The sequence below is a fragment of the Cyanistes caeruleus genome, chromosome 17, assembly GCF_971803275.1.
Source record: "Cyanistes caeruleus chromosome 17, bCyaCae1.hap1.1, whole genome shotgun sequence".
Taxonomy (NCBI): Eukaryota; Metazoa; Chordata; class Aves; order Passeriformes; family Paridae; genus Cyanistes; species Cyanistes caeruleus.
The window spans coordinates 6,841,225-6,865,382 of NC_141717.1; the positions used below are offsets into that span (position 1 = coordinate 6,841,225).

At 42.1% G+C, this 24,158-nt stretch overlaps 2 protein-coding genes and 1 long non-coding RNA gene across 10 annotated transcripts in view; 1 reads left to right on the forward strand and 2 right to left on the reverse strand.

The window, feature by feature from the left end:
- Positions 1-10,305, reverse strand: part of APOLTP (apolipoprotein lipid transfer particle homolog) — a 79,859-nt gene extending 69,554 nt beyond the window's left edge. Inside the window, exons 1-7 of one of the 3 annotated variants that reach the window (XM_023936617.2) lie at positions 8,201-9,207; positions 7,693-7,730; positions 4,941-5,020; positions 4,478-4,528; positions 3,645-3,805; positions 2,597-2,667; positions 433-598 (exon numbers count right to left, since the gene is read on the reverse strand). In XM_023936617.2, the coding sequence (XP_023792385.2) occupies positions 433-598; positions 2,597-2,667; positions 3,645-3,805; positions 4,478-4,528; positions 4,941-5,020; positions 7,693-7,730; positions 8,201-8,518 (885 nt within the window). In that variant the 5' untranslated portion in view covers positions 8,519-9,207. Of the gene's footprint in view, positions 1-432; positions 599-2,596; positions 2,668-3,644; positions 3,806-4,477; positions 4,529-4,940; positions 5,021-7,692; positions 7,731-8,200; positions 9,208-9,983 lie in introns of those variants that run through there. The other 2 variants (XM_086853648.1, XM_086853649.1) reach the window with 2 other exon arrangements.
- Positions 10,306-11,538: 1,233 nt separating this feature from the next.
- On the reverse strand, positions 11,539-20,317 carry LITAF (lipopolysaccharide induced TNF factor). Of its 6 annotated transcripts, none has more exons than XR_015277176.1 (4): positions 18,647-19,080; positions 14,517-14,699; positions 13,969-14,148; positions 11,539-13,690 (listed from the first exon to the last, which is right to left on the reverse strand). XR_015277176.1 is itself a non-coding variant. In XM_023936621.2 (4 exons), the coding sequence occupies exons 2-4, from the start codon at positions 14,692-14,694 to the stop codon at positions 13,582-13,584; spliced, it is 444 nt and encodes a 147-aa protein (XP_023792389.1). In that variant the 5' UTR covers positions 14,695-14,699; positions 20,236-20,317; the 3' UTR covers positions 11,539-13,581. The 6 variants fall into 6 exon arrangements, 5 of the variants coding, with proteins under 5 accessions (XP_023792389.1, XP_086709788.1, XP_086709790.1 ...); XM_023936621.2 differs by lacking the exon at positions 18,647-19,080 and adding an exon at positions 20,236-20,317 and having other exon boundaries at positions 13,969-14,125; XM_086853662.1 differs by having other exon boundaries at positions 13,969-14,125; positions 18,647-19,022.
- LOC147650036 (uncharacterized) lies at positions 18,640-22,968 on the forward strand. Its single transcript, XR_015277180.1, has 2 exons — positions 18,640-18,724; positions 19,925-22,968. It is a non-coding gene; the product is annotated as an uncharacterized LOC147650036 (long non-coding RNA).
- Positions 22,969-24,158: the final 1,190 nt, after the last annotated feature.

Genomic DNA, 24,158 nt, shown 5'->3' on the forward strand with positions numbered 1-24,158 from the left:
CCTGAGGTGTGTCAGCTGCCCCCATGCACACACTCAGGTGACAGCAGGGAATGCTGGACTATTGTTTCAGTGTTACACAGTAGAAATTGAGCTTAAGCATTGAAATAACTTCAAAGAGCTCTGAGAACACTGATCTCCCAAAATTATTGAAAAAAAAGTAAAAAAAAATAGTCATGAATTATGTGTACTGTGTTTTCTCCATAGAACAGGTAAAGCCCTGGCACTAGAACTCGGACAACCAAGTAGTGGATTCCAAGCCTCAACAAGAATGTGAATTATAGGTAATTTTAGAACACTCACTACAAGAAGCAATCTGATGACTGCCACTGTCTGCTGAACCAAGTGGCAAAACCCTTTATTTATTTAGAAGTGGAGTAGAATTAAAACGTACAAGAGCTAAGAGTCACCTCAGAGCATGACTGACAGACTCACCTCCTCAACAATGGCACCAACAGGGAATTCTTGAGCTGTCTGCAGGACACTAAGAATGCCTCGCTTGATGTTCAGTGCCCAGGTCTGTTCACTCCTCACAGGACAGAGCTTCAGAACTTTCCCATCATGGAAAGAAAAATGAAGAGGATGCTGTTCTAGTATTTCCCTGTGATAAAAGAGTTTATTATTTCTTGCTTCAAAGAGTGCAAGTCAATTTATGACATTAAATGCAGATTTTCCTCAACAGAGCTGTTCTTCCACAATGGATCTCTCTCGCTCTGTATTTCCATTCTTTACAGCAAGCCTCTATTCTTCATAAATTCAGCCTAACCCAAGGAGGCCTTAAAAAAATCCCTAAAAACAAATCTTCTCAAGATAATCACAGCATCCTCAACATAACTGTAACAATAAAAGTGGTCCTGGCAAATTATTTACAAGTAAATGTACTTATGGCAATGATTCTTGTTTAATTAAGAGAGAAGTTCCATTTTATGATTCAGGGTGTGTTTAGCTTCATGTAGCTTTAGTAGGCATGTCTGAATTGCAAAGAAACTGGACCATGCCTCCTCAGCTGTGATGCACACAAGAACAATTGCTTCCCAATTAACCCATATCTTCCTGCTCTGCTAGGTGCGCATACTTGGGCTCTATCCCAAACTTATTCCCCAATCTCTGCTGTTAGTACACTTCCTAATGGCTTTTGCTATCCCAGATTGAGAGTACAGTGTTTTCTACCTTTCCAAGGAATCACTTTTTAACATTGATTTTCACTCCTAATATAACCTACTTTAATCATATATTTTCCCTCTAAATGGGGAAAAACAAACTATCCAAAGGAAGTATTCCATAGTAGTCCAGTGACCAGCTCCCATACAGGGAGCTAGACAGCTCATCTGCACATTAGATGGGGTACTAACTATTCATCTAATCAATCAGGTCACAAAGTAAGAGATAAAACTTTAATACACCAACATCTGGATAAAGTCCTTCCAGAAGACACTGGGCATATAGGATAAGGGTTTCAGTTTCTGAACTCCTAGGCAACTGAGCCTGTTTTTGCTACTATCTGTAGAAATTACATGCATGTTCAGAGGACAAGCTAGACTACTGTATATTCACAATAGGCTGAGGCAAATGCTAATAAGGCTCACTTGTCTGAATAATTATTTTGAATAGCCAAGCTTCACTGAATGCTTTCTTTCCCCTTTGCTACCTCTCTTTTTTGACATCTCAGCAAAGAACAATACACAACTGCTCTTACTGCTATGAACATCTTGTAAATAACTTCACAGAAGATGTGCCTGTACACTCATTTGAACTCTTGATACTGCTGCCCATAGAGAGAACACAAAGTTCTTCCTGATGAATATAAAAAGCAATGCATTTACTCCAAGCTTGCTCTTTTTGACCCTTTGAATTGAATCAATTACCTCAGCTCTCAGTGTTGTTTAAAGGCTGAGAATTCAAGTGTCAGGACAAAGAGGAAGATTACAAGGCTGAGCTTAATCAGACAACAGAACTGGTTTTTTTTTGATGACAGAAGAAGCATCAGCTCTCTGGGAAAATGTCAGACTTCCACAGTGTGAGGAGATCTTTTTGTATAGCCATCTATACTGGAGACTATACCTTGGCTTGTCAGTGAGAAACACTGACATATGTTATGAATGAGCTACTAAACCCAAAAAACAGAGAAGGAAGAAAAGCTCATTGGACAAATAAAGGAAATATAAGTACCCTGGAAGAAAAAAACCACAACATTTTGCCTTATGAGGATCTTCTAGACCAAGAACCTCTGAAATCTACTGCAAAACTCAAGAGTCCATAGAAGTAACATCTGCAGCCCTGAGAGCTGGGATCTACACGTGCTGCTACAGGCCTGGTGATTTGAACTCAGAAAAATTTGAACTGTCTATTGTCCAAATGGTTTTACATACAAAGGGAGGAAAGTTACATTGAAGGAAAACTTGTTTCAACCAAATGGCTCTCATTCTCTCATTTTTGCTTATTGTGCTTGTATCTGGATCATCATTTAATACAAAAATAAAAAGAAACCCTGAAACTAAACAGAGTATGAAGCAGAGGGAACAATGTCCAGTCAAGCTGCTGCTAAGCCATGTAGTTTCAAAAAACCCCAAAAGATCGACCAGATTAGAAGGTTTTCTACCTTAGACTGTCCATTTCTTTCAGAGACTCCTCTCTGGATGCAAAACTTTTCTTAATCTGTACATCTTGAACCTAGAAGCAAAGATTATAGGCAATAACTTTCATTGTCAAGAGGAACTTGTGGATTTATCACATCAGGATATCCATACAGAACATCACATGAACAAAGGGTCAGTGTGGCAACAGAACTGTATTAGCCCCATCTTCAGGTGGCATATCTGAGGCAGTTTCCAGAAAGTTCTTCTATGAAGAAGTTTCACTCACTATTAAACACATTTTATGCAGCACTATTATATCCCTTTCACTGTCAAGCCACTAACCAGTTAATTTTTATTCAGTGCTAGGACAGGGATAACTATGCTCTTTGTTGACCTCATGTATCTGTGTATTTAGTACACACATGTCAACCCCCCAGCAAAACCAATGAATTATCCCCTCTGTTAACCTGAAGGAATATACCTCTTTCAGGCAGCTGAAGCTGATTTTTCCTGCTGCCCCTGTAGTCCTAAAGCACTGTAGTTCTCCACCTGGACTACCACAGGGCTCATCCCAGGAGGAGCTCTGCAATTTGAAACTGTTCTGTTGCTCTTGTCACTGAGACAGATCTCCTGTTGTGACGAATGGCGTGTTACAAGATTGAATTTTACACTGGGCTAGGAATGGCACCAATCCAGCACATCATACAAGTTTCTCAAGTTCTCTTAAAAATGAGCTATTTTTAAATTACTGCTAGAGATATGGAAGTGCTTTAAAGCAAACCAAGTTCCTTTCTCCAGTTCTGCACTTCATGTAACAAAAAAGTAAAACTGTTGTGCCACTTAGAAAAGCAAACAATTATTTTCCAAATCTTCCTTTTAAAACTGGCAAATACCTAATTTCAAGTTGTGGTACATCAAAGCAATACCGCAACTCTAATTATGAGATCCAGAATTGAACTGGCTTTTAATTACAAGAAAAACAAATGTTTGAAACATAACAATAATCCCAAAGAAAAATAAGATTCCACATCAGCTCATCCCAATCACCCAAACTATTATGACAATACTTACTTTCAAAACCATCTGGCAATTCCCCAATACTTCAATGATCACTGTGGTCTCCAGAGAGATGCCACTGCCTTTGTAAATATTTCCCTGCAGGAATGTGTTGGTGACTGCTGAATACCTGTAGCTGTATCTAGCTCTTTTGGGGAAGTATGATGCACTGTGTCCTAGGAAATTTAAAAAAAAAAAAAAAATTAAAAAAAAAAAAAAAAAAAAGGGAGTGGTGTTTTAACCTATTAATCTTCCCCCTCTATTTTTTTGTTATTTTAATCTTTCAGCCACTGAAATCAGCAAAGCAAAGATATTCAGATTGCTCCCTTCCCACTTAGACTTTCAATTGAAAGAACTGGGTTTCTGAAAGCACCCTGCGTGCTGGCTGTAGCTCCTGTAGGGAGGGGGAAAAGACTTCCCCTCTCCCAGGCACATAACCTCACAATTTTCTTCAAGGCAAGAAGTTAATTTCCAAGGGCAGAAAAGGAATGTAGTGCATTTACAGCACAATGCTCTTTCAACACCTTTCAGAGAGCAGCAAAGCAGGACCTTCACAACAGTAAGATGAAATAGATCTGTTCTTCATGCCCATGGCTGGGCTTAGTCCCACACTGGTTTAGTCCTTTGCTCAGCTCTAATGCTTAGGAGCTTTTCAGAGTTCACAGAATGCAAACTTCAGGCATGTGTGGGCCTGGTAAACCATAGTGGAACTTCTCTGCTATTTCCCTGAATGCTGATCACTCAGACAGAACTATCATCCTTCTCAGAACACAATATCCCTGCGGAAGTTTTCAAATTCCTCTTTCCTTATTATACAAAAAGCCTGAATAAAATCTTGTTTTACTCACCTGCACATTCTGCAAAACAGGAAGCTCCATAACTTAACCTCTCTGAGGATCCTGCAACGACAGGTAACAGAACAGAAAAGCACTGCAAATTTGTGTGCAGCTCAGCACGGACCTGCTGCTTCTGAATTTCAGTGAAATCGCTGAAATCCTAGCATGGTCCTCAAAACAATAACTAAATCCATGACAGTTTTTCTATAAAGTATACAGGCTGACACAATCTCACTATTTCTGTTGCTTTCTCCAGAATGCTGAAGGAAGATGCACTATTTAATGCATCCTCTCCAGGGAGGGTGCTTTCACACCTGCTCAGTACCACTCAAAGAGCTCAGCAAAGCAAAGTGCTACACTACAGTAAAAATCCAGACAAAGTGCTACAAGAGCTACTACAAACCTACAAGCTGTGACATAATGCTCTGTTTTGCCAGTGAGAACATTTCTTAGCAGAAAAATTTCTTCTACTTACTCCCTGAAGCTCCAGCCACAACAGCACAGAGTAAAATGATGGTGAGCAACCCTGTGGCCATCAAAATCACCTCCTCAGACCTGAAGTTAACAAAAACACATCAGTTCTGCTCTCAAAGGCACCTCTGAGCAAGGCACTGAACGAAAATTTCCTTCACAAAGCAGGAGCTCACTATTTCAACTCCCCTCTTCCAGCCAGAGGAGGGGCTCTGGCAGGGCAGCCTGCAGAGGGGAGGGGGAGGCTGTAGTATGGGGGAGAGACAGACACACACATAACCACTGATCCCATCCCCAATAGCATTTCAGCCTTTTTGCATAAGAAGAGGAAGAGAAGTTAATCTATTAGAAATCCCACAAAACTGGAAGGAAAAGAAATTAGGTATATGGCATCATAACAAAGCAAATGCCCAGAACGATCCCATGCAGTGAATATAAGCTAAATAAACAAAAGTAAAAGTCATCCTAGCAATCCCTCCTTGATGATTAATCAACCAAAAAGCACATAGGATGAAAGCCAAAGCTTTGGGACTAAAGCGAAGGTGTTTCCACTGGGAGCAATCAAGTTCATGAGAGGCACTCATCCCACTAAACAAAGTTCCAAACCTCAAATGGGTAAAATTGTGTGTAAATAGCACAGAAAACCACTGAACCACCATCCTACTGGTACCAATCAGGTTTGTACAACACATCAGATACAGACTTTCTAGTCAGTCCCCTCTTCCAGGCCTGGAGCTCTTCCCTCACTTCCCACGTACTCTGAGCCCATGTTCAGTCTCCACATGTAACAGAACTGATGGCCACAGCTCAGCTGCACCTGTGTGCCAACACCTCCCAGGGAAGCTGTGTGGGCAGGTAAACATTTGTTTCCTCCTGCTGCAAGTCCTCTAGGGGGCTCTAGGTCTAGACTGAGCAAATGTTTGCTTCAAACAAGAGTCACAAGTAGAAATTTAGATAACAATCCCTGGTTATCTAGTGAGTAGTAGCGACCAAGTCACTGGTACTACTCTCCCCCGCTAGGTTTGTGCTGCTATGGCCTCTTTCCTGCACTTACTTCCTCCATCACACAACATTTGCTCATTAAATGCTTACAAATGTCAACTTCTTGAGTGTGCTTTGCAAACATCAATGACTAAAAAAGGTGAGAGAGCAATTCCAGTCTAAAGAGTTAATAAAATACTCCATGATCTAATCTGGGCCCCTCTATCAAAATCCCTGACTAACCAAATGCTAAACTCCGAGTCAGTCTAGGTTTGAAACTGAATTTAAAAAAAACTCCAAATATTTCATGCAGCAGCTCAAATTTCTTAGAACCTACCCAAAGCAGTAACTAAGAAAGCCTTCACAGCGATTTTTCAGAATATTCTAACTTTGAAACTGCTTCAGAGATTTCATTGTGGAAAACTACTTGCAGAGTTTCCCATTTTAACACTGCTAAGCTACTCAGTCTGGTACTCGTTCTAATTTTAAGTGTACAGCTCATCTGGGCATAGTGTGTACTCCTAGTAAGCAGACATTTAGCTCTTGGTCTACTATCAGCAATATGGATAGAGGCAGGAAAGTTAATAGCTGGGCAGGAGCATAAAAACATGATGAATTTATCAGAAAATTTCTATATTGTGACAATTTTCTTCTTGAATCACTACTACTGCCCAGTTTCCACACCAATATGACTTTAAACTGTTTATATAATAAGATTTTCCAATGTATTTCACATGGCTATTGAAAAAAAAAATCTTTAAAGCAAAAAAATTTGCATTAAAGTCAGTAGGAACAACAACACTGAAACTAAAGAGAATTTCTGCTTTATCATGACACTGGTTCAAGTGCAGAGTGTAACTTAGGCTTTCTAAAAGCTTTGTAGCTTCCCATTTCTTAGGGAAGAAACTATACTAATAGAAAAAGAGGAAAAATATCTTATGGTTGGGCTATGAGCATGCTCAAGAATTTGTAAATCTGAGCTTGCTTGAATCTTGACAATTTCATAGGCCCAAGAACAAAGAAATTCACAAACAAAACTCTAGAGCTTTTTTTGATAAAAACATTTCAAACAGTTGTTTTCAGCAGAGCACAGATTTGATTTCCCAGTTTTTATGGAAACATCTAAATATGGAATTAAATGCCTGAATAGCAGCTAGGTCTTAAATGCACACTGAAGTCAAACCTTTAAGATAAAATATCACATAAGTGTCCTGTGCACTTTGCTCATGTGACTTCCCTCATGTAATCGTTGGCAAGTGCAGGATGGAGCCCGAGACCCAACATCTTGTAAGCATTTTTTTCCTAGCTCACACTAGGGGAGGTTTTTCTAAAAATTCAAACCATCACCCCCAAAACAGGCAGAAAAAGAACCTCCTAAAGAGAAATTTCCAGCATGTTGCTGTCCTAGACAATCTTAAAAGATGGAAGAAAATCTGGCACACATACTGCAAACACACTGGTTTAATGACAAGAGACCCATGCTGTCTATAAGTCTCAGAAAAGTATTAATCCATTTTAATGGATACTGAAGTCAAGTTTGGAAAATGAATTTAATAAAAAGTACCATCTGTCACACAACAGGGTAAGCCTATATGTGGACACCTGAAAACTGTTCATTATTATTGTCAAGAAAACCTGAGCTTTTACAAACTGGTAAAGTCTGCTCTATATAGGCCCCACAAATAATATAAAATTAATATTATCGTAGCACTGGCGTTTAGCCCTAAGAGCCGAAGGCAGGAGGGAAGTGTCTTTGGCCAGGGTCTCACACCCACCTGTGTGCTCGCAGTCCTCTCGTGTCCGGGAGCAGCGCCTGGTTATAGACCCGAATCGAGCCTGCAGAGCCCTCACAGGGCCGGGCGGGCCCCGGAGCCCCCCCATCACAGCGCCGAGCGGGCCCCGGAGCCCCCCCCTCACAGCGCCGGGCAGGTCCCGGAGCCCCCACCCCTCACAGCGCCGGGCAGGTCCCGGAGCCCCCCCACCCCTCACAGCGCCGGGCAGGTCCCGGAGCCCCCCCACCCCTCACAGCGCCGGGCAGGTCCCGGAGCCCCCCCACCCCTCACAGCGCCGGGCAGGTCCCGGAGCCCCCCCTCTCACAGCGCCGGGCATGTCCCGGAGCCCCCCCCCCCCCCCCTCACAGCGCCGGGCACCGTCCGGGGCAGCGCTCCGGGGACATCGGCCCGAACGCCCCCCACCTCTGGGGAAAACACCGCGAAAGCGCTGCGAGGCACCAACGCTTTCCAGGGCGTTTTCCCAGCCGAAATTAAGCGATGGAGGGGCCACCTGTCCGCCCCAGGGCTGTGGCAGCGGCCGCTCCCCGGCGGACAGTCCCCAAACTCGGCCTCCGAGCGCCGAGGAGCAGCCGAGGAACCCGCGGCACAGCCGGGGCGAGGGCGGGCAGAGCGAAAGGGTCAGCGATGGCTGCGGGGAAACGGGGTGATGGGGCCGCAGCTCCAGCCCGGTGTCCATTTCGAGACGTGCAGAGGAGCTCCTCATCAGACTGATGAATAACAGCTGAGGGACCTGGGGGGCCTCAGCCTGGAGAAAATAAGTCCCAGGAGGGACCTTCCCTCTCAGCTGCCTGAAAGAGTGGTCTGGCATTGGGACAGGGAAGTGCTGCAATCACCATCCCTGAAAGCATTCAGAAAAAACGTCCTTGTGGTGCTTAGGGACATGGCTGAAAGGTGGAGCTGGAGGTTAGTGGTTGGACACAGTGATCTCAGAGGTCTTTTCCAGCCTTAGCGATTCTATGATTCTGTTATCCTAGAGTAAAAATAAAAATCTTAAGCGCTACTTCGTGAACAATAAGAACATTTTACGAGGCATGTGCCTGAGTACTACTAGTTTTGTGTTAGTTACAAAGACACAGAGCACTCAGAGTAGCACCAGGAGATGGTACTTCAGAGGCTGTGGGGAGCAAGAGATGGTAACTGCTTTGGGTTTGTCCTTTTTTCTCCCCTAATGCTTTTGTGAACCCATTGCTGTCATATTCAGATACACTGTGACTTTAAGTCCTAGAGCAGTGTCTGTCATAACCCTGTTAATGCAATGGTCCTCTGGAGCTCACTAAAGCTGCTTTTTGGGGGTAATTTTTTGTTACAAAGACAAAGCTATAGTGTGAAGCAAAAAAGCCAACCACAAAAGGACTTTCAGAAAGCCGCCTACTCACTCTTGGTTTACTCTCAACTTGGGCACAGCTACTTTCAGCACCTCCAGACCACACAACTACCTGGTCAGACATTAAATTTTCAATTTCTTTAAATAAATAAATTAAAAACCAAAAAATTAAAAATAAATTTTAATGGTTATAAGAAGTACTTCCTTTGAAATAAGTAGGTTTCACATGCAGCTTTTAGTGTCCTGGTTTGAAAAAGTCCTAAGATGCTCATTAGCAAATTAATTTTTATACTGGATTCACACCCAGCATATCATACATGAGAGTATTCATCTCACACAAAACACATTAAAAGTCATCCTAAAGAAAATAAATTGTAATAAATAATTTTCATAAATCATATTGCCAGATCTTATGAAGCAAATAGGAACACAAAAGTTAATTTGCTACAAAATGCATTCACCTGAACTACAAAAACTTTACACCTTTGTCACAGGACTTGCACTTCTTAGTTTTTATGCCAAGGATGACATTGTGTACTCCATTACTGGCCTCCTGCTGCTCAGTTATGAATTATATTATAAATGTATTATTAACTAGGTTTGAGTACACCATTTTAAAAAAAAAATCCTCCTGGTTAGACTGCCGGAAGTGCTTTCACAAACACTCCAATAAACAGCAGCTTCTTTAAACCACTGAAGTTGCTTAACAACTCCCTCTTGCAGGGGTATCAGCTGCCTTTTACTTGTTTTAACAACTTTTATTTTGGATCCTCTTTGCATGACAAAACAAATTTTATTTCCTTCTGCCTCAAGCCTCATCAGAATTTGAACATTGTGCAAGTTCTGTCTATTAAAATTAGAAGCCTAATGAAAATAACACCATCAAAGTGTAACAGAAAGCAAAGTCATCCTGGAAAGCTCATGAAAGTGGGTGTAGGGAAGGTTTTACCTGAATCTGTAATGTAAGGCTGGAGTATTTCAGATGGCCTGTACTTCTTCTTTATGTGAAAACGGCTTGAGTCCATAAAGTCTGCATTGCTCCTTCTGTAGTTTACCTTACCAAGGAAAAACTATTCATACAACACTCACTACCAAAATAACCCTGAAGTTGCTTAATAAAAATAATAAATATCAATGCATTGAAACAAACTTGTTTCAGTATTAACCTTGCCTTCCTGTACTTTTTGCATCTCAAAATAAACCAACCAACCAAAAATTTAGATATTGAAAGAAAGCAGTGTATTCTCACATGATCAGCAGTGATTCTTTCCTACTGAGTACAGTGATATTTGATATATTTTCCTGGTATGTAAACATGGAGCCGTATATCTCTATGTTTAGTTGCATTGCAAGTGAAAGTTTCACCCAACAGTTCGAATTGAAAAAATATTTCTAGTACCCAAGTTGCAGGAAAACAACACATTTTCAGTGTGGCTCTGTGTGGGACAGTTGGTCTGCAAGGCAGACAATGCCATTTATCAGAGACTTGGCCCAGCTCTGAAAAATTTCTCCCTGTAACTACTTTTCTTCACTTAACATTTTAGCCATCCATGTGTTTGGAAATATTCCAAATATTATCATTTTCCAATTACAAGCACTAGATAGGAAAGACACGGTTTTTATTTTAAATAGAGTCAGTTTTAAAAACAAACAGTAATTTCAACATAATCAAACACAAAGTGCTTTCACACAAAGCAAGTTATATCCTGCATTTGTTTGTCCAAGGTAGGTTTAACAAAGCAGGTTACTTGGGCACAGTCTGTAGATCACTCCATACACAAGAGAACAAACACAGGCTTTGCATTTAAGGAAACACAGCTATAGAAGGGACAGCAGAAAACTTTGCAGAATGCTGAATTTGAAGGAAGAGCTGCCAACATTGTGTGTCCTATTCTCGATCCATACAAGGAACTTAAAGAGAATCAATGGACTGTGCACATAAATCAAAACATTTCTTTTGGTGTTTTGCATTCTGGTGCCACCACCTCAGATTTTCCAACCATCACTTAGGAGAGAAAAGGGGAACTAAGGGAATAACAATTGGAAGACTTACCAAATGAATATATGGCAGGATTATCCAGACCAGACTGATGGGGTACTAAAATAATTAAAAATCCTCCCCACCATGCAAGCAAATCCCAAGTTTGGAAATACTGCGAACTTCATTGCTTCTTTCTGTCTTGCTCTAACAATAAACTGGCAAGAATCACATTTTCTGTGACACCCAGTGGGGAATTCTGCTTCCCAGTAAGGCACAGGACTTGTTCATGTCACCAAAACAGAGAATTCAATGCAGCATCATCCAAGCCCTTCAAGAACATGGAGAGCACTATGGTGTTGCACCAGCAGACAAAAGCACTTGTTGGTACCACATCATCAAGATGGAAAACTACAAAACTACCAGCTTTTTATCTCCATCATTCTCTTGCCAGTTAGTAGCTGCTGATGTACATTCTTGTTGCACTGTATTAGGAACAGTGAAAGAATGACACAGACTCTCTGACTTAGTTGCAAAAGAGAGCAAGTTTTATTCTTCCCTATCTTCTTTTATAGACAGGTCCAAGAAGGTCCAAAAAGGTAAAACTCTCATTAAACCAACACATCACCATCACTGGACAGTTAGAAAAAACACCCCTTGACCATTTCTTGCAAGTAAATAACAAGGCAAAAAACAACACCTGCAAAGATTGTCTTCCTTCCCTAAGGACTGTTTGGATTCCTCCTTATATTTCTCAGGCCACACTTTCTCAGGCCAGTCTGAGAAAGTTACATGACTTGATTCCACACAGACACTGTGCTACCTGCCTGCTTTCTCGTATTCAGCATCCATACATTCTTACGGCATGAGTAGACCAGAAACCTTTTCCAAATACACAAGGAAACTCTTAAATCACTTGCAGACTGACTCAAAAGCAGCAGCAGTTTAGAAAACATAGCTAAGACAAGGCCTAGAAATTGTACATGATCAACAAAATTACTGGATTTCAAACATAAAGTGTTGGAAGATTCCTGAAAAACTAACTTATACCAAATATTTACAGAAGGCACATTTGGCAAGAACAGTAAATGGAGTATTTTTTTTTTTTTGTATTTATTTTAGCTTTTTACATTTACAGATACTAATACAGTGTTACCAATACAGCCTTGTTTAAACACCTGTCTGCCTTTTCTGGACAGGTATCATTTAGGCTGGACATTAGGAAGAAGATTTTTACAGAAAGGGTGATCAGACATTGGAAAAGACTGCCTAAGAAGATGGTGAGGTCACTGTCCCTGGAAGTATTAAGAAAACATTGGGTGTGGTATTCAGTACCACAGTGTGGTTGATAAGGTGGCATTAGGACACAGATTAGACATAAAGATCTCAAAGGCTTTTTCCAACCCAGCTGATTTTGTGATTTGGATTCTGTGATATGCATCAAAATATTGTTTGATCAAGTTGCTTATGACACAGAAATTACCTTAACCTTCAGAGCCTCATTCCCTAATTTTTTGTTATTATCATCTTAAATCAGCATATCCAGCTTAAGCTTCTAAAAGCAGAACTTATCTGTCATTTAGTTTAGAAAAATCAGAGAAACTCCTTGACAAACATTTTACCTTCTTAATAAAGAAACAATAATTAACATGCAGACCAACAACTAAAAGCCCAGGTGTTTTATTTATGTGTTTCAGGTGGAATTCAAGCCTTAAGATAAGGCTGAGGTTTGTTTATGATCGATCAGCTGATTTACATAAAGGAAGTTTTCCAATGTTCCAACCGCAGCTCTCTGGACATTTCCACTGGGGTGAAGAAAACACTACACAGACTTTCAACCACCAGTAGGAAAGCCTCCAGCCTAACAAAAGCCACTGAACAAATATCTCCTATATGAACATCTTTACTTCAGATTAGGGATATGACTAGACTTGAAACTGGCAAGAAAATTCAGATACTAGATTCAATCACTATTTTTGCACAACCTGAGTGGTCCATTTGGAAAAGCAACCTCCATGAAGTAAAAAGCCTCTAGGTTTGGTTCTCTTCCAACTATAAAAGTTTTAAAATGAATTCTAGTGCTCATGAAAAGATGACAACAAACGATTTCTTTTTTCAAAGAGAAGCACCTGTCTCTGAGGCAACTCCCTGCAAGTTTGTAAAGAGCACTGCTGCCGAAGCACAAGTTTAAATAGTCCTCCATACACATCCTCCTCTTGTTCTGTGCTGAGACTTTACAGACTCAATGCAAGTACAATGTGCAACATGTCTGAGACAAGATGAACTGAAGAACATCACCAACCTGTTCTGTATAAAGCAAAAAGAGAAACACTCCATTGCTCTCCACTGGTGCTGGACTGAATGATCCATACAGATTAGGTATGCTTTTCACAGACCTAAGTGAGATTCCTCTCAAGTAAATGCGTATTCAAACCATCTAGCAATAAACATTACTTTTTATTGGTTTCCAGTGACAGGATTCACAGAAAGAACAGGAAGTCTCCATGAAGCTTCAGAGAGGGCTTGTAGAGGTGCTAAACAACTTCATCAATCAATGTTTAAACACTGCCTATAAACGTTTGTAAGAACCGACAAGAGCACTGCATTTCGGACAGGTGTGATCCACATCCTTTAGGGCATCAATGCAGAAGGGAATTAAGCAGCAGCCTAATATACACCTGCAAAGGCAAAAAAAGAGAAAAACACTGCTTTACCACTTTTTACACATGCAAGAAGGTAAAATGTATTTTGTCCAAAAGCCATGAGTAAAACTAGTGCCTTAAGCTTTAGGAAGAACACACATGGCTATGGAGTCCATTACTGTAACGTTCCAGAACTGCTTTAAGGTCCTGTAGGACACATGTGCAGGCTAATTGGACCATGAAGGCTTAGAAGCAAAGTTACACATTAGAGCTAACAAAAGTCAAGGTAAAAGTTCAAATTAGAGTTGACCTACCCCAGCAGGCAGAGACCACCACATGACAGCCAGGTCAACGCTCCTGAGTCATACGAGAGACGTGTCACTATCACCTGGTTACAGGAAGGGCAGCACATCTGAACTGGGCGGTCATAAAACAGTACTGGCTGCTGCACATACACCGTCTGAACAGTAACTGAGCAGAGAAATGGCTGTTTACTCCAAGAGGAACAGGAAAAAAAGAGTAGCAATCAACTTCTCTAAACCAGGTACAACTAAAATATTCAGGGTTCAATGAAATACAAAACAGAGAGAAATCACCATGGCACTTCCCAATGCAGAAATACACTGCCTTAAAAATAAAGCTGCACTAAAAACTGTAGAAAGTGCAGCATAACAAATGATGTTATCGATATCAGTTCACACTGAGGGATTCACATAAATTGATTCACCTTATTCTCTTCAATAGTATTTTTTGGTAGGTGATGAAGACCTGTGAACCAGGATTTTTATCTTCTGACAGCACCTATTATACAGCCACTTGACACCACCTTAACATGAGGTACAGAAGAGTTTTGGAGGCTTACTGGGGTTATTTGCTGGTGGAGGCTGTCCCATGTGTTGGGGAGGGTTCATTCCCTTCCCATCTGGCTTCTGTCCAGGGCCAGGGATGGGATAGGGGTGAGGATAGTTCATATTGATTCCTACAGCTTCCTCATAAGAAGGCGGTGCTGATGGGACAGGGTTGCCACTTGGTGTAGCCATTGTATCTAAAACATAAAAGACAGAAAATCATAACAAAAGGCACTGTTTATTATGGACAATTGACAAATAATTACGCTCAACTCAACAGCAAAAAGGTAACTAGATTAAAAGGGACTTTTACCACCATAAAATTAATTGGCTGGTATTTTTTTTCTGCTAGTATTAAATATTAATCTTGATTTCACTGTTATTGTTGCCAGCTTCCCACTTCCTTTTCACTGGGAAATTTTTTACACTTTGTCTCAGCACTAATTCTTCCTTTATAAATTAAAAATACTAAAGCAGGGAGGTAGGGCATCTTTATTAGTATACTAAACTATCTGGTAGTCTCTAATTCTCCAAGAACATTATTTCTAATCCCTCTTGTTCACCTGAAAAACTGAACAGTATGATAGGCCACATGGTAGTTGCTAACCAACATGAGCCTGGTTTGTGGTGAAGTTTAAATATTTAAAAAATACTATTTAACTCTGCTGTAATTTGAAAGAAGTATTTGTATCGAAGGAAAAAGAAACCCAAACAAGCACGTCCAACTGAACTCAAAGCTTTTACAACTATCAAATATGTCTAAGGTTGCCATTTTTGCTTCTTAGCTACAACTACAAAAGTTGTAGTACAACTTTTCCTCCACCAGTTGTTATTTTGGTGAAGAGGATAGGAATGCTGACCACTGCCAACAAAGGACTGTGGTTTCCATGCAGACTTCCTCTCCTCCTCCCCACCTACTCACTTCCCATAGTCTGCCCACCATTTTCTCCATGGAACAAGGTCTCATGGCACCAGTGCTGACCAAGCATCTCCTTTTTCCCCTTCCTCCTAATGACCATCAGACAGCTCTCCTAGAGCCACACTCCACTCTGTTGTCATACATATGATCCCTCTGTACACATGCAAGTCTTTTCACTCAGTACTACCTGGGAAAGGCAGACTGTATTTGGAATATTAATTCTATGGTGCTATGAAAACTACATAGGAGCTACAATTACACATAGCACTACTATGAATAAAAGAAGGGAAATTGTACTGATGCAATTTGCAGATACAAAGGACAACATGCAAAGAGAAAGAATTTCAGGTGTAAGTATCTGTTTAGGGCTGGTGTCACTCCATCCACACAAAGCTTGGGTGAGACCCAAGCACACAAAATGGCAGAAGCCTTTCCACTCTCCCAGAGCCATGGAAAAGTCCCTGGAATACTGCTGATTATCTTCCTCACACAACACAGCTTTCATCAGGATTTAAGTGAGGTCTATAAACATTTCTATAAGGAACTTGTCACAACTTTGTTCACTCTTCCAGGTTACACAGGACTAATTGGCAGCACTGGAGGCATGGGGATACACCAGCAAACAACAATGTTTAAATATTTCAGGAGTCCCACAGTCTTCCCAGCAGATTTAGCAGAAATGTGGAAAGGTGTATTACAAAGGGAATTGTGTAGTCAGTCAAGTGTGGGTTTTATGGCAGCCCCGTGGCCAGGACAAACACAGGAGCTGGTGCAGAACACATGTAGCTGCAGGTGCTGGAGCAGTAATTGTGGTAAGCCTGGGACAAACATTGCTCCTTCCCATCTTTCTCATACTCACAACTGCAGTTTTGGCAGAATGAAGAGGGAACAAGACAGCAGTCAAAGATGTTGAAACTCAGCAAGTTTTTATAGTAACAAGTATTTCACGGTTATACTTTTAATAAACACTGATCTGTTTTCTTTAGAAAAGGGAAGTTTTCTCCTTGTGACTAAACGACAGAGCTGAGTCACGATACTGCCCCCACTCGGTGCTCTGGTTTTGGCTGGGGGTGCAAAGAAGCCAGGAGGGGACACTGCCAGAATAGGTGACCCCAGCTGACCAAAGGGATATTCCAGACCATAAAAGCATCATGCTCAGCAATAAAACCAGGAAGAAGGTTGTTGGAAGAGAAATACTGCTCAGGGACTGGCTGGGCATTGGTTGGTTGGTGGTGAGCAACTGCTCCCATTTGCTTCACTTCCTGGATTCTATTTCCCTCTGTTACTTTCCTTTTCATTACAACTATTAAATTATTACTATTTTGTTATTTTATTTCAGTTATGAAACAGTTCTTGTCTCAACCCATGAGTTTTCTCACACCCTTCCAGATTCTTCAGGGGTGCAGTGAGTGAGCTGCTGTGTGGTGCTCATTTGCCAGGTAGGGTTAAACACGCAGCTACTTCTGCTGCTCAGCTCTGCTTCACTGACAAGCTGAACACCTTTCATAGATTTCAAAATTATCATAACTTCCAGCATGAACACTTCTAGTCTTGATATTTACTTATTTTTAAATTATGTTGCATATTCATTTCTTACCACCAAGTGGTTTTGAACAACCATTTCAATTTAAACATGATCACTTGTGCTTTTTCTGCACTTTCACTTTTTTTTTCTTTTCCTGTAGACAAATTTGAACAGGTCTCAGGTCCTCATAGCACTTTGTGAAATCCCTTTTCTTTTTTTAAAGTTTCAAATCTGTAGCACAAATAACATGTACAAAGTACTACAGTGAATGGTAAAAAACTAAAAACCATGTATGAATTCCTTCATACAAAATTTCCTAATAAACATCAAGATGACATTTGGACTACAAAAAAGCCTCTTCAAAATACTAAGTACTGTAGATGTAACCACAACTTCAGCTTTCCAATTTCATTTCTCTCATGTCCCTTCTGCTTTATATGTCAACTTTGAAGAGGTATTTGAATCATCACTTCATAAAGCCAGTGCAAATGTGCAAGTGTGCTTCACACTCCAAATCTTCAAGATTAGGCTGGGGACAAGAGAAAAAGAAGGTAATAACCCACCTCTCTGCTTGGTATATAAAAAATCAACCAACCAAAAACCTTTTGGTAATTTGTAAGCAGTAAAAAACTGCTTACAAATTGCAAACAAATCTGTTGTTGCCCTTCCCTTAGTCTCTTGATGAAATCTGACAAAACTTAATCCTTAAATTAAACAATTCCCATGCAGTCCTCTTCACTAGAAATCCCAAACTGCCCTCCAACACCACAGGTGGTTTAGAGGGCTCCCTGCACATCAGAGTCTAAGACAGCTACCGGTCAGCAACACCGAGAATGAAATACAGGTTGAAGGCTTACTTCTTTTAACAACCCAGCAGGATATACAGGTTTATCAGAGCACTCGGATTTTTGCAGTGCAAAGCCCTAACACAACACCTTCTTGGACCATCAACTTCGTCTGCATAACAACTTCCTCGGTTACCAACCTGCTGATAAGTATTATCTCAAAGTTGTTCAAATTTCTCAGGCATTTGTGAGAGAGAAAAATCCAGTAATCACAACAAAAAAGACTTTGACAAATTATTGTATCAGGAGGAACCAATGGCATTGAGATCACACTGAATTCTATACTGGCAAAGTAGAAATAGTACCGCACGGTGTGTTCTGCTGGCAGGAGAGAGTTCAGAGGTTAGTGTCTTACTTTTACCAAGTAATCAATGGTTTCAGAATAATCCTGTGATTACGCCTATCGTGGCTTCCTGTGAGTAACCCCCTCCTCGGGGCAGGGCAGGGCCGGTCTGAGAGGAGCTGCTGCCGCGCGGCTCCTGAGAGCATTCCCTAAGGAACGGGCCACCTTCCGCCTGCCCCACTCGGGGAAGCGAAACTCCGGCCTCGCTCGGCCCGCGCCCGCATCACCGAGGGCAGGAACCGTCGGCCACGGCCTCCTGTGGACCGTCCCGGGACCGGGACCGCGCCGCTCGGGACACCGCTGGCCCGCAACGCCCCAACCTGCTCCCGGTGTTCAGGGTGCTCCTGCGGAGCGGGACCAGCCCCCGAGCCGCGGCCGGGCCGGAGCATTGGAGCACTGGGAGCGGCCCGGGGAGAGCAGCGCTCGGGCCCGGCAGCAAAGCCCCCCCCGCCGCCCCGCTCTGCCCTGCCCGCTGCCCCGCCAGGCTCCGGGCTGCGCGGCACAGCCCTTACCGTGCCGAGCCGTGCCCACCAGCCCTCTTCTCTTCTCCGCTTCTCTCCGCTCGCCCGGGTGCAGCCACCGTCAGCAGGGTTCGTCCCGTCCCGTCCCCACCCGCGTTTCCTCCTCCCCTTCCCCCTAGAGCCGCGAGCAGGCGCCGCGGGGGTTGCTCGGGAGGGCGCTCAGCTGGCCCCGTCCAGGCCCTGCTCCGGGAGCAGGCTCGGCCGCTCCCCCAGACCCACCGGCTCCCGGCAGCGGCGCGTCTGGGCGGGACGGGACGGGAAGGGAAGTGGGGAAAGCCTGTGGAAGTACAGGCACTCGTGACGCATTTCGCAGTCACGGCGATCGGGAACTCGGCGGCTTTCGCCAAGAGCTCCCTCAGATTAAACCAGTAATCTTCAACTTTCCCGTCAGTTTCGCAGCCAAGCATCATGTTCTGCAACACTGCAGGGAAATCACTTCTCTAATTCTACAATACACCTTATGTTACCAGATCGGGTATTTCAGACAAAATACATAAAAGAGCACATAAAATGATCAACAAAACTTTCAAATTCAAGATCTGGTGAGTTTAGGTAGGTGCCTTTACAACAATTGAATTGGATTCACTCTTTGGAAAGCACAAGAGTATGTCACTCCTTTCTCTGTCCAGCTCTGACATAACACAAAAGTGAATCATGGACAGATCTCTAAACGGACTTCAAAAGGGACTGCTTCACACTGGTTTGTATGAATCTCCCTTAGACTGAAGGGACTTGATAGTCCTTGTGGGTTATCATCAGGGACAGTTCATAAAGTCTTTTGGCTGAAAGCATCCATTAAATCCATTAAAGTCCTGGTTTTGTATTTAAATGTTTTCTTGAACCTTACCCTAAAGAACATACATAAAGCTTCAATTCAAACCCATCCTGGAGCAAGGAGTCAGGTTTTATAGGATGAAAGGAGCTCTTACCCAAAGTGATGATAAACCCAACATGAAGCTCTGCAATCGCAGTAATCTACTGAATCACCTGCAAATATGGGTGCTTGGGGATGTCATCAGATGTTGAGAGTATTAAGGGCATGAATACTCCAGTCCCCCGATTTGGGGGTAACAGGGAGAGGAGTGTGGAGTGTGATTCATTAGCACTGAGATTAGAACTAGACTTAGAGGTGAATCAATTTATACCATTATTAAGAAATCACATTATACATTGTTCTTCTCAGAAGCTGAACATGAGTACTTTGGGCTTTGGTGCCCTGGATTAACTAAAATTGGAATAATTGTTCTCTTACTGAATCCCCTTCCCTAGGTGGCCATGAGCAGCTTAGGAGCCACAGAAGAGAGAAGCCATGACTGAACACATCTCCCAGGGTAAAATCAGGCATGACCTTCAACTGAAAGACTTCTTACTCCAGCTGCCATGCTCTCTCATGTGTTGTGTTTCGCATCACATGAGATGTGATGCTGGCTTCTGTTCCTCCTTGGGGACCCCAGTAACATTTCTCCTTTTTGCCTGACTACTGTTTCCACCAAATGTCCAAGTAGGTTAGATACTGGCATCTATTTACTGGTATGTGACTATTTCATCTCACTATTCATCTTCCTTCTAACCCTGCTCACCATTTGCTAATTCTGCCTTTCCAGTCCTTTAGCTGGATGGGTGAAAGAAGCATCAGCTTTAGCTAGTCTGTGGCTGACCAGGTGACCACAGCACCTGTGAGCATGTGGAAAATTACACAGAAGTCACAATTAATGGAACGTTGTATAGTGGCCAGTGGAACAAATTGGCCCAATCCAGTCAATGAGCCCTGTGGCCACAGAAAGTAACAAACTGTAACACTTTTCTCAGGAATATGTATATCCTTGCTAATAAATACTTGTCCCACCTTGAGCCAAGCATTTACCTTAGGCAGAATTATCCTGTCCATCAAGTACCATAAAAAGTAATGCCTACTTCTAATTGGTGTTAAGGAGTTTTATTCCTGATTCTCAGTGACAAGCTTGTGGAAAATTGCCAGCTTTGCTACAGAGAATTGATGAGGCTGGTTGAGCAAGGACATGAGTTGAGGCACTTGCTTATATTACACCTGACTTGAGTGAGGCTTAAGCACTGCATGGTGTCTGGGATGCAGTGTAGGCTCCCAGCCCAGTGTCTCAGTGAAGCAGAGAGTGTGCTCACACATCCGTATGGAGACAGGGCCTCAGCCCCCTTATACACATATACTAACTATTAGAAGTAGAAATCTGGTCCTGTGAGATGTGTGGCCAGCAGGCTGAGGAAGAGGATTCTGTCTGCTCCACTCTCATGAAACTCCACCTGCAGGGCTGCATCCATGGCCCTCAATGTAACAAGGGCATTGAGCTGCTGAAGCAAATCCAGAGGTGGCCATGAAGATGTGCCAAGGGCTGCAACACCTCTGCTATGGAGACAGGCTGGGAGAGCTGGAGTTGTTCAGCCTGGAGAAAAGAAGGCTCCAGAGTGACCTTACTGCTCCTTTCAGTACTTGAAGGGGGCCTATAAGAAAATTGGAGACAAACTTTAACAGGGCCTGTTGCAACAGGAAAAGATATGATGGTTTTAAACTGAAGGAGGGGTCGATTTAGATTAGATTAGGTGTAAAAAATGAGGCTTTTACAATGTGGGTGGTAAACCATTGTCACAGTTTTCCCAGAAAGGTGGTGGATGCCCCTGAAAACATTCAAGGCCAGGTTGGACAGGGCTCTGAGCAACCTGGTCTACTGAAAGATGTCTCTGCTCATTGCAGAGATTATAAATAAATGACACTTAAATTATATTTAAAGGTCCCTTCCAACCCACACTGTTCTATGTTTCTCTGATGAAGATGTGCCATTGTAAAATGTTGATGGGAGTAAAGATGATCAAGCAAAGGTCAGATGGCCTTTGCTGCTGTCTCTGCCGAGTGGAGGAGGAAGCAATACTGAAGTATCATGGTTCTGTTCTGCCTTTGATTCAACCATTAATCCTAACTCAGCCTGACCAAAGGTAACTGAAACCCTCATTATCCCTCATTTACATGTACATTAACATATGAAACATACACCAACATGAAACTGAGAAAGTGCCTTCTTCCCCACTATCTAAGATGGAAGTAACAAGTAACCAATTATATTTGACTACAGTCTCACCTCCATTTATCTGAAAATATAAAACTGATGTTTGGAATCCTCCATGTAGAGGATGAGAATATGACCCCATTTCATACATGGGTTTGCTCCTCTCTTCTCCCCAAAAGAGAGATGCCTCTTTAGTAAGTTTGGTGTCTCTGTGTCAGACCATACCTGGGTCAAACCAAGCTTAATTAACTGTGAAGCGTAACAAAAACCAGAATTTTTAATTAAGCTTGAAGCTAACTTATCTTAATTAACCATTGGCTGGTGCTAATGCAGTAACAGTATTTATCAACAGCAATTCCAAATCTGTATTCCTGTTGCTTCAATAAGTAGCACTATTTGTCAGTCTGTGATTGTGGATGTTCTTATTAAACACAACCAGACTACAGTGCCAAATTGATAATAACCAGAGATTAAGGCCAGCTGCATTCAGCCCCTCAGATCTCCAACACAAGTGGGGTTATTTTGTGCCAGATTTCATACTCTAATGGAAGAGAGCTGCAGCCCAACAACCTTCCTGGGTTAGGCCCCAGGAAACCCACACAGCTTCCGCGGAGCTGCCGCCTGTGTGTTGGCACCCACAGAAGTTCTGTTCCTGCAGCAGACCAGGTGACTGGGTGGGGACACAGCCAGTGCCAGCTCAAGGCATGCACGAGGAAACACGGCTAGAAACTGATAGAGCGTTTTATCTCCCCGCCCTTCCCCATGAGCTGTGTACCTGAAGATTATAAACATAATTAGTTTTTTAAAAACCATAAGAAAAAAGTCGGACACACAAATACAGCAGGATGTAACCACAAGAGCCCTGCTCTGTCCCCAGTCCCGTGGCACGGTGTGATCAGCAGCCCCACCTGCTCTATTCACTGTTCAGCTTCTCTCTGCTTTACTGAGTCATCACCAGGGCTGCTAACAGCACCGTGGAAATGTACACAGAATACAGTGGATACTTTGTCATCACACTGATTGCACACACGCTATTGCAGAACACCAGCAGATGTCAGTTTAGCCCCAAAAATAATTGCATGCTGGATTTACTAGCCTTTGTTCTTACAGCAGTAAGTTGATACACGTTTAAAAGCCTGTTAGCCATATTTTACATGTTGTAATATGCTCTCAATAATGTGTAAAATAAGTAAACCTTAATCTCACTATGAATTTCTTCTGCCCAGAAATCACAGGACTTGCACATATACAAAATAAATATTTTTTAATGTGCATATGTAATTTTGCATGTGCTGATTTGTTGAAGCTAGATAAGAATTTCTATGGCTTTTAATCATTTCAGCAATACTAGATACTTAAGGAGTTGTACCAGAATGCAGTTTCAAGCCAATAATCAATGTACAAAGACAGATTTAAAGAGAAGGAAGGTTGATTCATTAAGCCAAATAATCTGAAACAATGTTTGGTTTTTTTCTTTGCTGCTGCAATGGCTGATTCAAATTGCTAAGCAAGCAGAACAAGAACTCCAATACAATTTCAACAGTTAGTACAATTATACAATTGTTAAAGTTCACATGAGAAGCCTCAAAGATGACAAGATCCCACATTTCAGTGTAAAATGCATGTTCACATTGCTGAGGTGTCATCAAAGCACTGGTGATACTGGTGCAGGATGAATTAATTTCAATTTCCACATGGTCACCTCCAACCCTGTTGGGCAGAGGAGCAATAGCTAAAGGAACCACTTGAGCTTAGGGGTTTTATTGAGCTCAGAGTTTAAGGGTTTCAACAGCTTCCAGACCCACTCTCTGGTAACTTCAGCACTTTCCAATTGTACTATGCAGACAATACAGTTTCATCCTCTAGACTGCTTCTGCAATAATTAAAACTAAGTACAACCATAATATACTTCCTCTCCTGTATTATTACTGCAAAACTCCTGATCACAAAATACTTCAGAGCTAACTACTCAATCATTAACAGCTTGCAGGGGTAACAGTGCTGTATTGTTTCTGCTTGAGTGAGCTCTGTACAATATAACCAACTTTACCAACATGTGCTAAACAGCCTGACATTAGAGGTGCCAGATTCATGGGAAAGTGTGGTGCAGCTTGCTTGTGTGAGCGAGAGCAGCCTGGGGACAAAGCTGCCAGGAGGTGACTTACCTTGAATGCTAGTTTCCACACATTAGCTTAATAAAAAAACAAACAAAAAACCCCAAACAAACAAACAAACAAACAAAAAAAGCTATCATAGAGGCTATCAAACCTGCTATTTGGCCAATCTGTGGTATAATCTTGGCACAAATCAGCCTTGCCAGCTTTTGTATCTGACCACTGAAATCACTGATCTAAATCTTACAATGAAGCTTCCTGCTATTTTCCTTGAGACAGCAGCCGGACATGTTCTCATAAGTGCTTTGATCCAACTCTGGCTCTAAAGTAAGGTATGATCAGTATTCTTTTCTG